We start from the raw sequence: 21418 nt of genomic DNA on the forward strand, positions 1-21418 counted from the left end.
GAATGAAACGTTATGTTTTCATATAATATTATCGTTTTATTCTTATCATTATATCACTTTACTTTTATTTTTCAAATAATTTACTGGTTTCATGGAAATTCAGGAATGACAGATGTAATTTACAACATGATAGAAAAACTCATTCTCCAGGGTGAGAATAAACGAATAGACTAATCGATGGTGATATTTATTTGTGAAGGCGAATAGTGTATAAATTTGCAATTATCCATAAATATAAATTTACATATACATGCAAATATGAAAACAAAATAGAGCATAAAGTCTAAAAAAGTTTGTGTTTTTATATGTACACTTCGTATATACTAAATAAAAATGATGTCACTATTGTACACTGTATACGACATACGATCGTGCTAGTGTATGACGCACACAGAATTGACATGTACGTTTCATTAATTTGAAACAATGTATCAAATAAGGCTCTGAGGATTTGTATCATTTTCTTAAATATACACTTATTGGATTAAAAATGTATTTTTTATTTCATAGTGATTATTTCTTGTAATAACATTTCTACATTATATATAATACTAGTTGCGAAATAATTGAAGAAATGATACAGGAAATATATTTTGAAAGTATTTAATATGATTGTTACGTATTTAGAATGTATTTAATTATGTACATTTTTTATTGTAAAGGTAGCTAACATCATAACTTTTTAAATATTTTGAATTTTCTGATATTTTCATATCCAATTTTAAAACAAAATATCTATCATTAAAGTAGGTGGTAAGAAACATAATTTTTTCTTAATTTTCAATATGTAGTAATTTATCAAACAGAAATTATTTTTACGGTAAGTAAGAAAATGTATTGTACTATACAAATCGATTAGAATAGATTCAAAGCGATGTTGTAAGACATAGAAAGCAACACAGTACATGTTGGAATATCTATCTCATTCACGAAATATTCACTATATTCTAACATTTATTATTTAATCTTCACATATCAAACATCATCAGCACACACCCAAAAAACAAATTATCATGTTCTGTTCAATAATTCAGTCATAGGAAAATTTGTATAGTATATGTATATGAATATCATTTTAAGATAGTGGTAATGTAAGTTAATCTTAGTCATCATTTTTCACATTTTCATATTAAAAATGATACACACTGTTCTGTGACTATGTATGTGTTCCAATTAAATTTAGTTATTTTCATTTTATGTGGAATTTTTAAAATATATCATAATCATAGATTTCTTAATTTTGTTGTGGTGGATCTGGATCATTTGGATTTCCTCCCATTTGCCTTCTTAAGGATTCAATTAATTCAGGATTCGCATTTTGTAATTGTTGAGCAAAATGTTGACCACTACAAAATTTTTAAATATGATATATTTTTTAATGATATTAGATAGCAAATGATTGAAAAGTATGAGTGATACTTACGCTTCTATAAGAGCATCCATATGTCCTCCTTGTTCTACTTGACCGCTCATAAAATTGCTCACCATGTTTTGAAGTGTTGGATTAGATAACATTTGACGGGCCATGTTCATAAGAGCAGGGTTACTTAGGAGTGAACTGAGATCCATGCCTGGCAATGTACCTCCACTTAATGACATATTGCTCATGCTTGGCTGAGTTAATTTTTCTTCTGCTACTTGTAAATTATTTTTATAACTTTCATTGTCAGGTTCCATCTCCAAAGCTTTTTGATAACTTTCCTTAGCTTCTTTATGTCTTTGGAGACTAGAATATGCTAAACCTAATCGTCCATATGCTTTACTATACGAAGGATCAATGGATAATGCAGTATGGCAATCTTTAATTGCTTGTTGATAATTGCCAATTTTACTATATGCTGCAGCACGGTTACAATAATATACTGCATTACGACCATCTAATTGAATTGCTCTAAACAAACAATATTATACTATTATGTAAACAGTATTACAATGTTTATAGAAAAATATATATCTTATCTTTATTCAAACGAAAAATATATACTTTGTATAATTAGTAAGAGCTTCGTGATGTTTTTCAGCTTTCATAAGAGTATTTCCTTCATTTTTTAATCTTTCAGCTTCGAGTTTTGCTTCTGGAGTAGCTTCTGGAGCTAAATTGGGCTTTGCATTTTCGATGGAAGACTTGTATATTTCATATAAGTTAAAATTTGTTGGAGTATCAGATGCTTGTACATTATAAGCACTTTCTAAACACTGTATTGCTACTTCAAGGCTCTCTCGAGAATCTGCTGTAATATCACCTTCTTCTAATTGCTGGGTTAAGAATTGAACAATTGCTGCTACCAGCCCTTTGACAGCCATTACTGCCTTTAAGGAACTGCTCTGTTTGGAGTGACAAATTTAATTATAGTATGATTACACGTTACGCTATAACGATGACACAAACATAGGGTGTTTAATATCATTTAGTAATGGAAGATTTTTGATACGTGTCATAACCTTAAAATAGTTTACCGATTAAAAGAATAAAAAGATTTCGTTAAAAGGAAAACTTAAAATTATTGTTTTAACTTTAGCAAAATCGACTGTAACAATATTATCGGTATCGCGTTAATGAATTGTTAAATGTTTTATTATGCCAAATCATCATAGATTGACATAACCAAAAAAAGACATGCAGGATACAAGCAGACAATTAAATTTCGTTGATTATGCTTTAATTTTTTGAAGTCGAAGAAAAGCCTCTATCTACCGTAATTATATTAAGTAAGTTAATCTACATACGCTAATGTTTGAACTATAATTTGCTTACGGTTAATTACAGACAAATAAAAGTTACCCGTCTATGGTGATATGATACCCTGACAGTTTCATTTTAAGTCATTGATTTTACAACATTTTTAATCTTTCTGTATATAAAGGAGCACTTTTTATATTTGTATGTACCTTAAAACTTTAAGTATAGTGCCACACAGCAACAATGAAGAACAGGCAATGTGTTTCGATGGCTTCCACTTTGTGAAAAACTGAAACACTTAATATTACGACAGTCACAGAATTCGTCGTGCAATATTATTACGGCTGTTCTGAAAATTTTTGCTATTTAATTGATTTAATTACTTCTATTTCCGTGTGATAATTTTTATGCCATTGGTTGTTCTTTAAATCTCTTTTGTAGAAACGAACGAATTAAAGTCCAATACTTTCGTCCGAATCGCGCTGGCGCAATTCGATTAACATTAAATGTCTTTTTAGATGAAAATATTATAGATGTCTCAAACCAGAGCAATAAAATAAAATCGTATACATATTAAATGCTAGAAATATATTAATACTTTGATGCATATAATTACAGATTTATGTTATAAATATACATATATATACATGTATATATATTATATAGTATGTATGTTCTAATTTATTCTGCACTACATTGCATACCATGTATGTGTGTGTATGTACATTAATTTGTAGATAATACATCGATAACGGTAAATAAATTCATATACTAAAGTTTTTGTAAAATATTATTAGGGTCCCTGCTTAATGATTTTCAATGTCGTGCTATTCGTGCTTGTACCCTTAAAAATATAGTAATTTTCTAAATGATAGAATGGCACCATCGTTTGTAAATCATCTATACGGTGATGTATTTTCAATTGAAACTTCTGAAAATAACCATTTTGTGACACAATTTACATATACATATAAGCTAAATTATTTCAACGACTTAATTGATGGATCAATAAAAACTTACCTGAGCATACATATATTCGTAAATGTAAAACTGATCGTTCTCCGTCGTAACGATGATAAAGGAGTCGCTCTTCCCAAAATCTGAAATAAGATAATATCTTAAATACGATTTAAAATTTACTATATTGCAATGTGAATGTTATTTTAGTGTAATATCAATTAATATTGCTCGTACCATCTGTATAGAAACATTCTACTCCATGGATTCGCGAATCATGAAATAGACTTTGATAGTCATAAAAATTATCAAATTCTGGATCATAATAAAAGATATTTATCGCATTCGTTTCAAAATCGTCTACCAAAACGAAACAATCCTGTTCTTGGATGAGACTTTTCACATTGTGCGTTTTACCTTCAAAGCTTCTTATTATAATAAACTAAAAAATAATACCTATATCAGATCATCGCCCAAAATATTTTTATAAAATAATTAAAGACGAAGTGCTCATTACTTTGGAGGTAATAGTGTCCAGTTTATACAGATACGACTTTTCAGAATTTCCGAAGCAACCGAGCAGCAGATATATGTCCCGATGATTTGCTTTGAAAATGTCGATAGCCCAAGCTCCATCAGTGGATATATTCTGGTACAACGATAAATTATTGTTCTCAAAATCAATCTTGTAAATTACAGAATTTGTGTGATGTGTTGCAAGTAGTGTATCATAATACACTGCCAATACTACGAAAGCTGCATCTAAAATACATACATATATAAATATGTTATGTACTGTTTAACAAAAATTACACAAATAATTTTATTAATTTAATAGTTTCTATCTTAAGAGTTTTTATTAGTTTTAAATATCATACTATCATGTGTTGTGAAGACCTTTGCGTCCTTTATGTAACCTCGAATTTTTAGAGGCGTTTCCTTTACATTAGCTAACGTTTTTTCTGTACCGATCAGTCCAGATTTAATCCAAGAAATCATAATGAATTCGTTTTTGGTATTGTTTGAAGTACATTCACGGCTATATGATATTGTGTTTGATACTACATTTATACCAAATGTACTGTGAAATTCGTGATAATTTCGTATTATTTTATTATTATTTATTCTTTGCATATAACAATCGTTTTCGGTGAGCTCAGCCATATATTCAGTGGGGCAAGAACAGTTATCTGAAAGTCCGCAAAGAGATCCTGGTTCTTCTCCAAACATGTTCAGCTTTGTGATCTGTTCGTAATAAACAACATCAATCTTCTTGATGTTGGGCGCCTGAATTTTCAACTTTTCATCTGCTTGCTCCAAATAGAAGAAAACATTGCCGAGATTTTCAGAAATCGAAGTAGATCGAACAATGTTCTTCTCTATCTCAGATTCATTCTGCGTGAACATGTGGAGGGTTCGACGTGTCTCTTGTTGTAAATCGTAGAAAATAGTATTTAAATTTATTCCATTCATTAAGTTCGAAACAAACACGTTTTCTGGAACCTTCACTTTCGACTCGAAAATCTAGAAATATCCAATTTTTAAATGTATCATACCGCTTGCAAATATTGAAATCGAGCAACATTACCAAGTCTCCTATGATTTCCACGTCTTCGTCGTTTTGTATACCATTAGAATATTCTAACGATACGTTTACTTCATTGATGAACGATGTGTAAATATTGCCACTTATTATCACGTTTTCTTCAAAGATTTTCGAACCAGATACCACTTGTGTTTCCTTTCTTTCATTCAGAACCAAATCGGAGGGATAGATGCCATTAATTCGCGAGAGATTCGTGTTCCCTAAGATTTTTTGAAAATATTGTAATCTAAGAACTTAAGGTATATTATTAAATAATTCATATAATTTAAGTAATTACGTAAGTATCGTATATGCTTTACAATTGAAATAATGAAACTGCAGCTTTAAAAACTTAATGGAAAAGGAAATAATAGTTAAATATTATCTGATCATTAATACGATATGTTTATAATTATATACCTGTTATTTCAACAGTGTCATCAAATTGTACGTTAGTAAGTATTTCGTGTTCTCCGTCGATGGTTACACGATTTTTTAAAAATTCATCAAAATTTACTTCATCTAGATTCTTTAAATATATATCCTCCAATATAACAAGATCTTTTAAAGATGTATACGTAGGTAATTTATCAGTCACCAGAGCTACCCCATTCAAAGGAACATTATGAAGATCATTATCAACAAGGATTTGATCGATCGCTATATCATCGAGGAATGTTATAGTTCCAGCTATTACTTCTTTTTTACTTTTCCTCGCTACAGAATTATTAAATTCGAAAATATTGATATTATTAATCATAGGAATATCAATATCATCGACCACTGAAATAGTATCGATATCCAGATCATCTTTAAAAATCTTTTGGCCAATTATTTCGATGTCTTTATCGTCTATCACAGCATCTACAATGATATCACGTATTTCGTCGATTTCTTTACATTGCCCCGCAATTGTTGATGCTGATATATCTCCCTGAAAAATGGTGCTGCCGTGAATAGTTTGATTTGTAGTTGTAGTTACTGCGTTTTTGAATAACGATGTCAAAGAAGCAGAACTTGTTGAGGGAAAATCCCAAGAAATATTCCCGTTTACTTTTAAATCAACGATTCTTGATACTGGTATGTTAAGCATGCTCTCGTACAACTGTAATAAAATGTTTGAATAATTAAATTCAATTGAATAATAAGAAAACAAAAGTATCATAAATTCATATTTCAGTGTTTACCTCGTTAACATCGAGATTGTTTAAAGTTTTTGTTACAGCATCCCCTTCTACAAATAAATCATCAAATTTAATATCCTTTATTAGAAATAGAGGCTTGTCGATCCATGTCAACTTAGAGATGTTCCGATTGTTGATGAAGCTAGTTTTAATGTTATCAGTTGTAACTTTGTAAAAAGTGAACTTCCCAGATATATTTTGTTCCCTTGACTTTGAAAGGAAACTTTCGAAAATATCGTTCACGTCATGACCATGCAGAGATTTCAACGTAATATTCCGTACAGTTAATTCTTGGAATATTATCGTATTTTTATTATTAAACACATTTTTTTTGCGGATATTCCTTAAATAGTTCATCGATGGCTGATCGCCAATTTGAGCTACTTTTAAATCATCTTTAACCGTTAGATTACCATTTATTACCAAATCTTTTATGTCAGCTATTTTCATATCTCTTAACAATAAAAGTTTCTTCATTTCAACATTGTTAATCTTTTCAACATAAAGATTTTCTACGTGAAATTCTGGAGTCTTCATGAACTTCGTTCTCTGACCTTTGTTAACATTTCTCGCATTCTGTAAGAAGAAAGGGAAATTAAGTTCGTCTATGTTTATTTGTTTAGTCTTAATTGTCAAGAAATTCATATCGTCTGGAAAAATATATGGTTGCTTTCCGTTTAAAATGTCAGTTACTGGGAGGCCATTAAAGACGCCAGTCAATAATTGGTTTCCACGTAGATGCTTTAGATGCAATCTTTCTCGAATGGTGACTGATTCTGGAGCGATTTCAAAAAGATTATCGCCCTCTCCTTCGGTGAAAAACATATCGTCTACGTGAACATTTTCAAAATGTAGCCTTTTAAAACGTTCTGAAATAACACTTGTAGTAGTGTACAAAAATTCATCTTCAGAAAATCCATTTATGTATTTTGCATTCAAACGATCTATAGTTAAATTATTTTCAAAAATGACATCGTTTTCGATTATTTGATCAGTCGATTTCGTCCAAAAGGTACCAAAGATATTAGTCAGATCTATTTCTTCATTATTTAGAAAGATTTTTGTGTACTTGTCTAGATCTAGCGTTCCAATGTTCAAGTTACCATGAATAGTGACATTAGAGTAAATTTGATGTGACGGACCTATCGGTGGGTTAATGCTTGAATCAACTATAAGTTTCTCTGTTACGTGTAATTTCGCAATTTTCGTCTCCCCTATGAAACACGAGATACTTCATGTGAATGTAGATAGTACGAAAAGATTTCGAAAATTGAACTAATCATACTTCGTATACCTTTGATTACGTTGACGGTAGATACTCGCGCTGCTTCCGAAACCGGAACACCGTTTATCAAATCAGTATATAAATTTTCTACTTGAAGCTTTCTCATGGTAAAGTTACCAAAAGTTTGATTGGTTTTTGTGTTCATATAGTTATCCCATGGTTTTCCATTCAACATTTGTATCGTAAAATTGTAGATTTGTAATGTATTATTGAAGGTAACATTTCCTAAAAAATTTAATTCAGATTTAAATATCGGCCTGTTAAATCAAAGAGTTCATCTGAGATGATTTGCTTTGGTTTGAAATCTACCTTCGATTCTCTGATTACGGTTAATGATAAATAATTCATTGAAGAGATCATTGATATTTATGCCGTTTAACATTTTTACGTTTAAATTCGTCAAAGATATACTTGAATTTAAATATATGATGTTGTTTGAAAATTCAATTTCATCTTTCTCTATATTTATGTTCATTTTCGATGTATCATTGGTTAAAGCCCAATCTAAAACGACATCATATTTTTGATAAATATATATATATTCTTTCGTATCATCGGGACATTGTTATTGTTAGATAAAATAATATTGAACATACACTGATATGGGATTCCACAAATGGAATCTACTTTAAGATCATTTACAGTGATATTTATTTTCTTCGAAAATTCTTGTATCTTATCCGAATTATTGTTCAAATGCATATCAATATCATTAACAAAATCTACAATCATTCTATCAATCTGCAACTGTTCAATGAATGCATTGCCATCGACAAGAATATCTGCAATTATAGAATTCGTGTTGTTCATCATTAAATATTCGTTAGATGATAAAACATAATCAATTTCGTGGGTTAAATTTTCTAAGCGCCGTTCCATCACGCGAGGCGCAACGATGTCTTCGTTTACGAAGATGTCGATGTTATTTACAGTTCCTGCATCTAATATTAAATTTGGCAAAACGAAAGATTCCGATATCGTTAAGTTCTCGTGTACTGGTTGCAAGAGGGGCCATAAAGACTCAGCTTCTTCCACGAAAGGTTTTCTTTGTAGCAATATTTCAACCAGTTCCGCCAAATTTTTCGATAAAGTATCACTTTCCTTAATCGAATGTTCTGAAAATACCATTACAGTAACTAAATTAATGCATAATTTTGGAGGGCTATTGTTTTAAGCAGAATAATTAACCAGAAGGAATTTCTTCAATGCGTAACTTCCACGATTCTACGCTATAAGTTTTATCCGAGTTAATAACAACCAGCACCATAATTATCGTGGAATTGTCGATTCGAGTTTGTATATCAATCAGAATTCCATTGGGTAGCTTCATAGTGTGTATTAAGATATAATCCGATGCATTTTCAAACTTGTACAGTTGCAAGATGTTCTGTGATACAATTAATATTTACGAACAAAATTCCGTAATCGTTGATTAGTTATCAAATTTTATGCTTACATCATATGCTACAAAGAAAAAGGTATCATCATTGATGCTCACTATGCTGACTAAACTGAGTGTCCTTATTTCTGGCAACTGTTGCCAGCTTAATAGTTCATGTCCTAAAAGAATAAGTTCTCCATAAATCGATAATAAGTAAATGGAAACGAGTAAAAAGAAAAACCAACCATCCCACCAAAGCAAGTTGCTCGGTGTATATTCGTTTATTAGCAAAATGAAATTAAAGTCCGCGTGTTTGTAATGATGAACAGAAATCGGATTAGAAGTTTCCAAAAATTGTATAGTATCCAGGCTGGTTTCCTTAAACTCGTACACCAGGGAACCGATTCCGGATGCATCTCTATTATTCTGTGCGAATATTATAATCGTCGATTGCTTATATTTGAACGTAGTGACCGATATCGCGGCGATGGTCATCACTTCTTTTATTATATCCATATACGTTTCTCTCCAATGATATATTCTACGTTAATATAAAATATATGTGAATTCCGAAACACAATAATTACAAAATGTATGGTTACTAATTTCGCTTACAAAGAAGGTACAGAAAATTGACCAATATTATCGGCTACTACCAGATAAAGTCGATTGGAACGAACGAAGAAATTGGCATCCGTAGGACATCCTTTATGTTGAATGGTCTGCCGATATTTGAATTGCAAATTATCCATTTTTGTATAGATATTACACGAGCCAGTTTCGTAACAAATTAGTAGATAAAGTACACTTCTCCAAACGATACTCTGTAGCATATTAATTGAAATGACTTACTATCGAATGTGATTTTAAGTAATCGTGATTAGCGCTAATTTACCTACCCTGACAAATTTAATGGGACCATTATTGAGAGTTGAGATTATTCCTCGCGATAAGGTATGATTAGAAGAAGGAGAATTAAGTGAAAATTCTATGAAACGATTTGCTTCTATTAAAAGTATCTTGTCGTATATATTCGCTATGAAAGGTGGATTTTTGTACATCTCCTTTAACCATAATTGATCCCATTTTACGTCGTAGACTTGTTTATGAACTACGATTACCATATTTTAAAGTAGCTTTAGAAATATCTAATATGAATATTTGGTCTGTTTATTGATTTCTTTTACCTGGTGGTTCTTCTCGAAAATAGAGTTTGGCTATCTCAACTTTTGTCTGCTTTAACTTTTCGTCGAAATGATCGGTTAACGAAATGTGCACAGTAATGAAACTGATGTAACCGAAGAGAAGCTGAGGTAACATAAAAATATAATCATTTAAAATGTAACATTATAAATTTGAATTAAAAAATTTAATTTGATTTTTAAGCTTTGAATTCGAATTTTTCGTTTGAACGGCTGATTTACACTTACCAAAATTTTTAAAGATCCCATGATCTTAGACAGATCGGATGCGCGAATTCATATTCACTCATGAAAGCTTATTGTACTAATTGATCACGAAAGACAATTACAGGTCGTCGACTGAATACACATACAAACAATAGCTGTATCAAATATCAACAAGTAACGACCATTATTAAATTTGAATCATTCATGATCAGAATTGTGTGATAATTTATTGAATATGATAAGGGTGAGTAAGATTTCTGTTAAAAGGAATTTAACATAATTAAGATATATTATTAACATATATTAAGAATAATAATTCAGAAGAGTAAATAGAATAAAAATCAAGTGAAATTGTCTTGCTAAACAAATTTTTATTTGTACATAATTTATCATTAAAAACAAAAACAAATGCAATTTTCAATAAGAATTTAAATTGGAAGTTAATTTTAGGACTATGATGGAAGAGGACGTATTCTAAAGAGTTCACAGAAATTTAAAAATTATCGAATCCAGTGAAATGTTGGGCCAATTCCGATTAGTCAACTGTTATTAATGGAATGTATAAATAGACTTATATAATGAACCTGACAATTGGATGAAACTAGCTCAGGGTCCAAATACAACGATTTTTTGCTTTCCTATTCTTCTAACACTCTCGTTTGTCACATAAATATTATGAATTATGTTTTATTAGTCATTATCACGCATTGAAAATATAACATAAAATAACATCGATATAGTTATTGACGTATCTGTTTTTTATGATATTTGATTAATTTTAAACTTACTTCTGTATTGAACATAAATATAGCTATACTTATCTCTTTTTATCTACAAAATGTTATTACGTCCGATGATGTTACATCCGATTTTAATCTATGATGTAATATAACAGCTTCCTAAGATAGCATATTGATATAAATATTTATAAAGATAAGATATGATTCTTAATTAATTTCGAACAATAAACATACCATAACTTATATTGTTTTACATTAATATACGAATCCGTGTATGTATTCGATTGGGGCCCGCGGGCCCAAATGATTCAGAACATAATCATCGAATGAATTAAGTTATGAGATGATCCTCCCGCTGTCGGACCGATCTTCGATTCTGGATTTCGTAGACACAGATGGCGCCTGGAATTCGAACAAATACAATCCCTGTAGCGTTTCCATTGGCTAGAAAGGACTCGCGATCTTAGCATGGATTGGCCGTTGATCGTGATCGAGAGATCTCGACAAATCCTGACTGTGTCCTGTAGAGCAAGGAAGGAGGGTACACGAACTGTACGTAAAGTGATCGTGCCGGTATCGCAGGTTCGTGCAGTTTTGGTCCATTGTCATCGCTTTTGACGGGATCACGGGGAGCAGCGACTGATCACGAGAAATAGATTGCACGTATGCACGTATTGAACGATAATAGCTACATTGACGAGGGACGTATAAGCAAGTGTACAAGGCTGTACATCCGATCAGTGTGTGTATGCGAGCACAACCGCGTGCGGGCGGTTCCCACACGTCCGTGCAACAAGTGTCATACACGGGAGCGCGGCGAATAACCGATTATTCCGAAGAGCACCGTGCATGGTGCTCGTTCTTTCTTCACCGAATAGAAAGAACGACCGGCGAGAATGGGTTGTGCGGTGAGCACCACCGGCGAGAAAGAAGCTGCGGAAAGGTCTAAGAAGATCGACAAGGATCTCAGAGCCGATGGGGAACGGGCCGCCAGTGAGGTCAAGCTCCTCTTGCTCGGTAATTTCTACTCCTTTTCTTTTCGTTTATATACTTTCTCCTTACAAGAATCGTTCCATCGTTATTCTTTCATTTCTTCCTTCACTTTGTTCATGATATTGTTTCGAAAATATCCTCTTCTTAGAAGACGATGTATTCCTCGACGTTTTGATAATTCGTCGTAAAAATAAATCGCTGCACTGTGCTACTACTGACAAAACGTTTTTTTCCGCTCATTTTTCCACCAATTCTTTAAAGTAATATTTGGTTTTTACTCCCAATAATATTTTCACGTCATTCACATTCCGATCAATTATCGGATTTGCGCAATCGTGCAACTGTAGCGCGGGCGCTTTTCTGAAATCTTTGAATCATCGTTTAGAATGAATCATTGTATATCGTATTGAACACTTACTCGATTACCGACAACTGCAGTCAGATATAATTTCCATTCATGAATATCGGTATCTTCATCATCGTTTTAAAGGGACAAATTTGGAAATCAAACGCTTTGACATGCACTAATACATGTTTATTAAACATACGAATGTATTCATTTTAAGGAGCTGGAGAATCTGGAAAATCTACTATAGTAAAACAAATGAAAATTATCCATGAAACTGGCTATAGTAAAGAAGAATGTGAACAATATAAACCTGTAGTTTGTAGTAATACAGTTCAAAGTCTTATGACAATAATTAGAGCCATGGGTCAACTTAGAATTGACTTTGCAGACCCTAATAAAGCGGTAAATACATTAATTTTAAATAAAAATGTTTCATATACTATTACATCATACATGTTTTATCATTAATAGAGAAATCTAATCATGTTGTAGGATATAGCACGTCAATTCTTTACCCTAGCTTCTGCAGCAGAGGAGGGTGAGCTAACTGGGGAACTGGCACTATTAATGAAACGATTATGGCAGGACGCTGGAGTACAACTTTGTTTCACACGTAGTAGGGAATACCAGCTCAATGATTCTGCGGCATATTACCTTAATGCTTTAGATCGTATAGCACAACCTAATTATATTCCTACTCAGCAAGATGTTCTTAGAACACGTGTGAAAACAACAGGAATAGTAGAAACACACTTTTCTTTCAAAGGCTTACATTTTAAGTAAGTTTATTTCAAGATGTTTTTATTAATTTTGTATTACGAAACATTACTAAGAAATTTTCTGCTCTACCAGAATGTTTGATGTGGGTGGTCAAAGATCAGAAAGAAAGAAATGGATACACTGTTTTGAAGGAGTTACTGCAATCATATTTTGTGTTGCATTAAGTGGATACGACTTGGTTCTTGCAGAGGATGAAGAAATGAATAGAATGATAGAGTCGATGAAATTGTTTGATTCTATCTGTAATAGTAAGTGGTTTGTTGAAACATCAATCATTTTATTTCTAAACAAAAAAGATCTTTTTGAGGAAAAGATCACTAGGAGCCCATTGACTATTTGTTTCCCAGAGTATAAGGGTGCTAATACATATGAAGAATGTGCTTCTTACATTCAAATGAAATTCGAAAATTTGAATAAAAGAAAAGATCAGAAACAAATTTACACACATTTTACATGTGCTACCGACACATCTAATATACAATTTGTGTTTGATGCTGTAACCGATGTTATAATCAAAAACAATTTGAGTAATTGTGGTTTATTAAGTTAAACATACCAATATCTTATTAAATCAAAATGAGTAAATTGATATCTAAGATGTATAAACTTACGTGAGTGCACAAAGGATACACATGAGACTGAGAACAAATTGTTAGGAACAGAAATATAATTTGGGTATACCACCATGTATACCAATAATGCTATCTCTCCATTTTGTCATCTCCTGTTGGTTTTTACAATATTTTTATACTATGAATAATAGTACTATGAAATAATTTGTTAGATCCTTATCTATATCTTTCTCATGCAAAATATCATGACATTTCGTTGTAATTGGTTACTTTTAACTTATTACTTTATTTTAAATGACTAATGTAAAATTGGAATGTTTGAGAATTTAAATTGTTATCTTAATAAAAGAGCAGATACTGTTTTCAAACAAACAAATATCTGGTCTCACTGCTAACTGTGTTTAGTATATTAACCAGAACTAGTTAGCTATTAATTTAGTAATACCATTTTGTATATAATTTATTCATTAAAAATAATATGTTTATACTGAATGGAAATGTATTTCCATAACAGTGCTCGAAGCTATTCATTTCTCTTATAATAATTTGTCCATACTGCAATGACAGACACAGTTCATCATGTTGACAATATATATTTATACAAGCTAAATTTGATAAAAAATTTTGTAAAAAAAACAAGGACCTTTTTATACGTATCATTAAATAATGTTTAAAGGGTTGTCATTATTGCTCTATCTGCCAAACAAATGACAATGTTAGAATTAGTTACAGATTTAGAAAACAGTCTTATTATATTGATGAAATAAATAAAAAACTTTTTTAAAAAAGTGATATTTTTTTGAAATCCTATGCTTGCCGTTCTGAAATACAGAGTGATGGTAGCAGATTAGTGAATTTTAGAAAGTAACAAAATACATAATGTATTTGGTGTATGTAGGAAACGTATGTAAATTACAAGAGTTTTTCTCTTTTTTCACTAAAGTCATCTCTATTTACATTTCCATCAAATAGATACATGATTCAATTTATAAAAATGTTTAAGTTCATGTATTTTTAATATTGTTTTAGATTTGTAAATCATGTCATTTTAGATTTGTAACGTTTTCGCGAAATTTTCCGTTTAGAAAAGACTCATAGAAATGATAATACTCACACATTAAGTACTTATTATTCCAAATCTTCCACAATAATTAAGAATATTTCCTTCGTTGTATAAACACAGAATCTCATTTTAGTTGTAATTCGTATCGATCTCTATATTATATGTATATGTACAATAATACAATACATGTGAAGCTACAAAATAAATATAGTAATATTTTGTTTTTCTGACAGTGTTTAAAACTTTGATTTATACATACAATATATATGTACTTATGGAAAATATTTTGTATGAATACTGCTCTTTGAATCTTTTATTTTTATCATTATAACTAGCAGTAAACATAAATTACCTCTCTTTCAATTTTTAAAAATCATGTTTACCATCTATTTGTAATAAAATACAGTAAGGTGTAACATAGTTAATAAATCATTTTAACATTGATTGTAAAATTAATATATCATGAAAATATAACGTTTGTGGCTTGTGTATTTTATAATAGTATTAGTTTTTTTTCTTTATATTTAGCCACAATAAATTTTTTCCGAAGATTATATTAATATAACATTTTCAACAGCACAAATTTCATTAACATAATTATTAGTTTATTTGTTTTAACGATCATTAAGAAGTATTTAAACTGGGTACATTTTTAAACTCTGTATATGTTCTATGATATACAGGATGATTCAGCTTCTTTCCGCAAAAATTTACCAACATATGCTATAAGCAAGATTAATTAAATTAATTAATTATAATAAACATATGAAATGATAACGAACTGGTATTTCGCCAACACTTCATAAGAACATCGCTGCACGCCAATGGATTTTTACTTGTGGAGAACTATGAAAGAAAAAGTTTATTAAATACAAATTAATAGGTGTCAGGGGTTAATGCAAAGGATTCATGATTTATTTGTTGCAATTAAGAAAAATGAACAAGAAATGAGTAATGCAATAGATTCTATTTTCTGAAGATACCAATCCTGTATTCATAATAACGAATGACATTTTGAAATGGAATTATAATGTGAACCGACAATCTATTCCTATGTGGTATCGAACAAGAAAGCAGTCTATTACCATTTCGTATTTGTGTTATAGCTTGTTTTAATAAAACATTTAGGGGCATATATTTGTACAACATCTTTTTCTTATTTTTACTTATAGAATATGCTGGTAAAGTTTTACAGAAAAAAACTGGGGCTCCCTCCTATATGTATAATCAAATCTTTGAGGTATTTAACAGATTTGTTTATATGTAAAGTATAATAAGGTAATGCACGACAGGAAGCATAAATTCTTACAGTGTCTGAAAACTGAATTTGACTAACCAGAATAGACTTGAGATTTATAGTATGCTACACAGCTGTACATTACATAGAAGCAATCTATTCTGTTTTTAATCTCTATCTATATTTATAAATAATTAGCTACACAATGACACATAACGAGTCAATACCGAAATTATATAGACCACTGTTTAATGTGGATTTCTAGCTGGAATGGGTGGTCCACCTGATGTTCTTGCCGGTATTGGTGGTGGAGCATTTGACGCGGGTAAACTAGGTGGTGGATGTTGAGGAGGAGGAGGAGCTTGTCTTTGAGGTAGTGGAGGTGGTTTAGAATTGGGTGGCCTACTAGGTTCTTGCGAAAGATCCGTACGAGGTAATGGAGGTGGTGGACGGTTTGGTATGGGGTAGTTAGGTGATCCATCCATTATTTCTTCATAAATTGCAGATTCCGGAGATAACCTTTCGCTTTGGTCAAATTCTCTTTCTCTGGCTAAAGGTGCTGGATATTGATTGGGCAACACGCTAAATACACCAGCTCGTGGTCCTTGTTTTCGATCTTGTACTGGACTTTTTGGAGGTTGAGTTGGACGCCCTGGTGGAGCTGGTCTGGGTGGAGGAATTACTCCATTTGGACTACCTCTACTAGGGGATGATCGTTCTCCTATGTCTAATTGTTCTAATCTTTGCATAGGGCTCCTCATTGGAGAATTTGAAACAAACTGTGCAATTGTGGTATTACTGCAAAGTTCTATTTCTTTTTCAATTAGTTGTACCCAGTTTGGAGATTTCAATGATAATTTCAAGGCTTGACCACATACTTGAGTCATACCTTTTCTTGCTGCTGACAAAGCACATTGTCCATCTCTAAATGTTACCCAGATTGTTTCACCGACGAATCTGACAAGGATTACTTCGCCAATATGAGAGAAATCTTGCAATAGAGCCATCATGAAATTTTCATCGAACACGCTGTCCATATCATCCGATTCTTCAACTGCTTTAACTACTATAGTGCCATCAGGTGGGCCCAAATCTTGAATCACTTCCTTGAATACTCGTTCGCGCTTTTCAGATTCAACGCAATGAATATCTATATCTATAATGGCAATAACCGGCCGATGATCACTTTGTTTCAATTCTGCTCTGCCATAATGAATTAATTTTCCTGGATTCCAATCTGTAGGGGAATCTAAAACAAATGAGCGAAAATGTAATTAACGAAAGTGACAAGAATGCCAACGAGAATCATAATTGTATGGAACTAACCGATGTCAGGTACTTGTTTTCGACGTTTCCACAATACTCTGTCCGTCCAAGCAGGCTGTCGACATTTTTCACTAGTATCATAGTCACCAGAGAAAAGATCATACTTGTATGTTGGAGCAAAGTTAATAGGACCTTCCAAAAAATTTTTGAAAACATTTCCTTGCTCCTGTTGAACCTAAATTCGAAATATGTTAAGGAAATTATCAAACATGTTTGTATAAAGTATTTACTTTACAAATTTATTGTCTTTACCTTCAACTGATCATATTGTAATATTTGATCAAATTCGTTTCTTTTGATCATTTCTTTCATCTCATCCTTATCCATATCAACCCTGTAATTGAAATCTCCACACCAAAATACGTAATCGTGAGTATTCAATGTTCTTCCCATAGGGAAGGTAATTTTTCGCGTAATTTCCGCATAATCTGCATTGCGTTCATTCACTTGAGATTGACCAGCAGCAAAATGTGCACAAACAAAACAAAAGGATGTGGAATACAATACGCATCTAATAGCAGCAGCTCCTTTATTTCCTGTTGCACCTCCCAAACCAGTTTTTACACAATCTACAGCTACATCTCTTAAATAAGGTGCATGCTCAGGTCGTATGAATAAATAAAGACAAACACCGACTAATTGTTGATATGTGACTAAAACATATTCAGTATCCCGAGAAAGTACTTTTTGCAATTCCTCTGCCCAAGCTTTTGCATTATCAGTACTAGCAGCCATTATGTTACTAGCATTCAAGTCAACGATTTCTTCGAATCCTATCGCAAATATATCTACAGGAATATTGTCATATTCAACTGATACTAGAGCTGTAAAAAAGATATAATTAATTCGTAAAAAATTTATTTTATTAATAGCAGAAAATATATTTAGGTTTAGAACTTACATGATGATTTTCGTGGAGCATCTAGTAACCAATCAGAAAGAGACACATCTTTGTACACGACACTTCGGAAGTGTTTCCCTCCATTAACGTTGTAAGTACCAACACTTACTCTGAGATTCATTGTAGCTACATACTCATTATATCTTTTACACATTTCTCTGAGAACGCTCGGTGGAGCGTGTAGCATATTTGAAGGTAAAAGTAATCGAGCTCTATCCGCTAATTCAGTATTTAAAGTTGATCCCAATAACAAAATGTCAATAGCTTCTTGTTTACTGGAGTCTAATAAATTATTTTGTATTGTTCTAGCTGCAGATCTTGCACCATCCATTAATTTTGAACTTCCTTGAATTGCTCCAGTACCAGCATATATTTTACTTACTTCATTACCATTGTTGATCCACATTTGTCTAAATACTTCTTCAAATCTTGAAACCATCTGCTGTTTTTCAAGTAACTTTAATAATCCAAGTTGTTTGCTAAGTATCTCCAATGCAAAAAATGTTTGTACACAATTTGTTCTATCTAAACAATCGAGACAATTTGTTCTAATAGTCCCAGTTTGTTCAAGAATGACAGTATTACCAGCCGCATAAAACAAGGAAAATGATTCTAAATATTTATCTACTTTTGTTTTCAACTTTGAAAGGTTTTTCATATTTCCACCTCTGCATTCTTGGTGGTAATCAAATAGAATATGTGGTACATCAGTATGTTCTGACATATTATGATGAGTTTGGAATAATTGACTTAACATTGCTTCTCCTTCTTTACTCCCAATCAGACTAGATCCAAGAAGATTGATAATTACTTGCTGGCCATACCTTTGTTTAATCATATTCAAATGTCTATTAAAGGCTGGTGCAGAAGCTTCAGAACCACGAGAAATTTTCACTTTGTGAGAACCAACCTGTATGCCAGGCTGTTCCCAGAATAAAGGAACTGATCCCCTGGTTTGCACATAAGAGGTTACTTCATTATCTAAATATATTACTTGCTCTGTTTCTACAAAATTTGCTACATGACCATCATCATTAGTTCCTCTGACATTAAACCTAGATAATGAACATAAATCTATAGAATATTGCTAATGTAAAATGCAAGCTTGGTTTTAAATGATTAATATAGTATTATCAAGTATGATTGTATTATATTACATGATAAGAACTGATATGAGTGGCACTACTGTTTCGGTGTCGTAAAATAATTAGTTTATGGATTATTTGTATTCAGTTAAGAATGAATTAAGAATACCTTGTGCCTGCCCGTTCACAACTTAATCTAGACATGAGGACAGCACGAGCTTGTCTATGACCAACATATACAGTTCGAATTTCCACACTACCACACATTGCTTTAAGTAACCAATGGGATGTATCCACACCATATCTTAATAAATGTATATGTAACATCCGATTCCTATTTGTTACATGGAAAAAAAGGAACATTGAGATTTTTGATACATACATACATATAATATATGTTATGTACTGACCAAAAGAATCTATTGTCAGTTGTTGTAGATTTGCATCTCCTCTGTGCACTAAGGGTAATATCAAGAGGCTCTTGATTAGCAGACCAAGAAAAATAAAATGTACCAGAGTTGAGAACTTTTCTAACTTCAGATACACGATCCTCGTTACTTTGTGTATAATGAAGTGGTACAAAATGAGTCTGTGTAATTCTAAATACTTCGGACTCTCCTATTTTGCCAACTGAAAAACAGCCAGTCACAAGAACAAGATATAATAAAGTATTTTCACCTGCATTTAACTGCAATACGCCTAAGCATCCATATGCATCTAATAATTTTGTATATTTCCCTTTCAAAGTGTCTGTTTCTTCAGCAGCTGTAAAGTAATATTTAAAAAATTAAGGAATTTATTTGATAGATATCACTTCTTATGTTTTCTAAGCGATAATTTTAAAGAAAAAAAAAAAATTGAAAGATTAAAGTTAAAGGATATTCGCTGAAAAATATTAATTACGATAAAGTACTTACAAAGAACAGCGACTGCCTGTGATTCGAAAAGAACAGTTTCCTTTCGATTTCGTTGTTCCAATATAAGTGAATGAGGACTAGGTGGTTTTAACTTTTCGTAGACGCGAAACCCTTTGCCCATCGCCATTGTTGTACTAATGTCTTTGAAAGTTTCGGGGATAAATGTACACTTTGGTAGAATATGACAGCCCCGTCTGTCATACGGAGGAGTGTGATCACCCTACTCTTACTATGTTTTCTTTCTTTCTACCGACTGATCTTCTTTCTTCGCTACTGACAGTGATATGCTTCTCCCTACTAGTTAACGGTGGAGAGTAGCGCTCTTTTCGCTAATCCGTCGATACTTCGATATTTTCGCAATATATACATCGCGATTTCACGGAGTCTACAGTCTGCTTGTCTAACCGTAACAATCAATCGAACGCGCCATTTTGAAATTTTGAAAAATCAAATATGCAACAATCTCGCGCCATAAACATCGGTCAATTAAAAGTTGCTTCATCAGTAACATAGAATTTTTGTGATTAAAAAAACCGTTCTCCTTTCATAACTTTTGAACGTAAATAAAGTAATATGTGAACGCTAGTGTGAAAAATTCAAGCAAGAATACAAAATTTTGTGCACACAGTGAAAGCTTATATACAGAATTCATCAATCGTGAATTTTTAATGTAACTTATCAACTTTAATTTTAAAAGGTGTCATTTTGACGAATTTCGAATGTTTTAGTTTTTAAGGCAACCTCCTAATCTTTTTGTGTAACTAATTTTAAGTATCAGAAAGAATAATATTCCAGATCCCGTCAAAAGGAGTTTTGAAGGTAACAGTCTTTAAAATTTAATACGTATTATAGAAATAACCATTATACAGAAGCTTTATCATATTTTAAACGTATACCGTTGACTGTAAAATAAAAATATAAAGATTTCTTCTACGGTTTCTACCCGTTAAAGTGAACGGAAAGATATTGAGCTA

At 31.8% G+C, this 21418-nt stretch overlaps 4 protein-coding genes across 6 annotated transcripts; 1 reads left to right on the plus strand and 3 right to left on the minus strand.

Annotated features, from left to right (window-relative positions):
- Positions 1-908: 908 nt before the first annotated feature.
- LOC117239190 (small glutamine-rich tetratricopeptide repeat-containing protein alpha-like) lies at positions 909-3006 on the minus strand. Of its 3 annotated transcripts, none has more exons than XM_033504610.1 (4): positions 2756-2884; positions 1985-2325; positions 1424-1891; positions 909-1346 (listed from the first exon to the last, which is right to left on the minus strand). In XM_033504610.1, the coding sequence occupies exons 2-4, from the start codon at positions 2302-2304 to the stop codon at positions 1235-1237; spliced, it is 900 nt and encodes a 299-aa protein (XP_033360501.1). In that variant the 5' UTR covers positions 2305-2325; positions 2756-2884; the 3' UTR covers positions 909-1234. The 3 variants fall into 3 exon arrangements, with proteins under 3 accessions (XP_033360501.1, XP_033360481.1, XP_033360490.1); XM_033504590.1 differs by lacking the exon at positions 2756-2884 and adding an exon at positions 2890-3006 and having other exon boundaries at positions 935-1346; XM_033504599.1 differs by having other exon boundaries at positions 935-1346; positions 2783-2919.
- Positions 2937-10629, minus strand: LOC117239170. The gene is made up of 19 exons (XM_033504556.1): positions 10503-10629; positions 10260-10380; positions 9972-10183; positions 9688-9896; positions 9318-9613; positions 9148-9251; positions 8880-9078; positions 8288-8806; positions 8001-8195; positions 7701-7916; positions 6410-7620; positions 5643-6327; positions 5226-5443; positions 4516-5161; positions 4155-4399; positions 3875-4079; positions 3701-3780; positions 3064-3611; positions 2937-2977 (listed from the first exon to the last, which is right to left on the minus strand). The coding sequence occupies exons 1-18, from the start codon at positions 10521-10523 to the stop codon at positions 3474-3476; spliced, it is 5520 nt and encodes a 1839-aa protein (XP_033360447.1). The 5' UTR covers positions 10524-10629; the 3' UTR covers positions 2937-2977; positions 3064-3473.
- A 1095-nt stretch (positions 10630-11724) lies between these two features.
- On the plus strand, positions 11725-14709 carry LOC117235013 (guanine nucleotide-binding protein G(i) subunit alpha). The gene is made up of 4 exons (XM_033496643.1): positions 11725-12238; positions 12781-12965; positions 13056-13342; positions 13416-14709. Exons 1-4 carry the CDS (start codon positions 12118-12120, stop codon positions 13891-13893), a joined length of 1071 nt encoding a protein of 356 aa, XP_033352534.1. The 5' UTR covers positions 11725-12117; the 3' UTR covers positions 13894-14709.
- Positions 14710-15561: 852 nt separating this feature from the next.
- LOC117235002 (synaptojanin-1) lies at positions 15562-20929 on the minus strand. Its single transcript, XM_033496616.1, has 7 exons — positions 20445-20929; positions 19938-20292; positions 19697-19861; positions 18443-19497; positions 17794-18365; positions 17542-17716; positions 15562-17464 (listed from the first exon to the last, which is right to left on the minus strand). The coding sequence occupies exons 1-7, from the start codon at positions 20569-20571 to the stop codon at positions 16464-16466; spliced, it is 3450 nt and encodes a 1149-aa protein (XP_033352507.1). The 5' UTR covers positions 20572-20929; the 3' UTR covers positions 15562-16463.
- Positions 20930-21418: the final 489 nt, after the last annotated feature.

This window comes from Bombus vosnesenskii, unplaced genomic scaffold (assembly GCF_011952255.1).
Source record: "Bombus vosnesenskii isolate JDL3184/JDL3185 unplaced genomic scaffold, Bvos_JDL3184-5_v1.1 scf7180000013264, whole genome shotgun sequence".
NCBI lineage: Eukaryota > Metazoa > Arthropoda > Insecta > Hymenoptera > Apidae > Bombus > Bombus vosnesenskii.

Excerpts from the sequence above, each read along its gene's own strand:
- LOC117235013 (XM_033496643.1), top strand. The coding sequence starts at position 12,118 with ATGGGTTGTGCGGTGAGCACCACCGGCGAGAAAGAAGCTGCGGAAAGG. Across the intron at positions 12,966-13,055 it reads TTGCAGACCCTAATAAAGCG|GATATAGCACGTCAATTCTT; the intron begins GTAAATACATTA and ends ATCATGTTGTAG. Across the intron at positions 13,343-13,415 it reads TTCAAAGGCTTACATTTTAA|AATGTTTGATGTGGGTGGTC; the intron begins GTAAGTTTATTT and ends CTGCTCTACCAG.
- LOC117239190 (XM_033504610.1), bottom strand. The coding sequence starts at position 2,304 with ATGGCTGTCAAAGGGCTGGTAGCAGCAATTGTTCAATTCTTAACCCAG. Across the intron at positions 1,892-1,984 it reads GCTCTTACTAATTATACAAA|AGCAATTCAATTAGATGGTC; the intron begins GTATATATTTTT and ends TTGTTTGTTTAG. Across the intron at positions 1,347-1,423 it reads ATGGATGCTCTTATAGAAGC|TGGTCAACATTTTGCTCAAC; the intron begins GTAAGTATCACT and ends AAAATTTTGTAG.
- LOC117235002 (XM_033496616.1), bottom strand. The coding sequence starts at position 20,571 with ATGGCGATGGGCAAAGGGTTTCGCGTCTACGAAAAGTTAAAACCACCT. Across the intron at positions 19,862-19,937 it reads ACTGACAATAGATTCTTTTG|GAATCGGATGTTACATATAC; the intron begins GTCAGTACATAA and ends TGTAACAAATAG. Across the intron at positions 19,498-19,696 it reads TGTGAACGGGCAGGCACAAG|GTTTAATGTCAGAGGAACTA; the intron begins GTATTCTTAATT and ends TTCATTATCTAG.
- LOC117239170 (XM_033504556.1), bottom strand. The coding sequence starts at position 10,523 with ATGGGATCTTTAAAAATTTTG. Across the intron at positions 6,328-6,409 it reads ACAATCTCGATGTTAACGAG|TTGTACGAGAGCATGCTTAA; the intron begins GTAAACACTGAA and ends ATTTTATTACAG. Across the intron at positions 4,400-4,515 it reads GGTCTTCACAACACATGATA|ATGCAGCTTTCGTAGTATTG; the intron begins GTATGATATTTA and ends TATGTATTTTAG.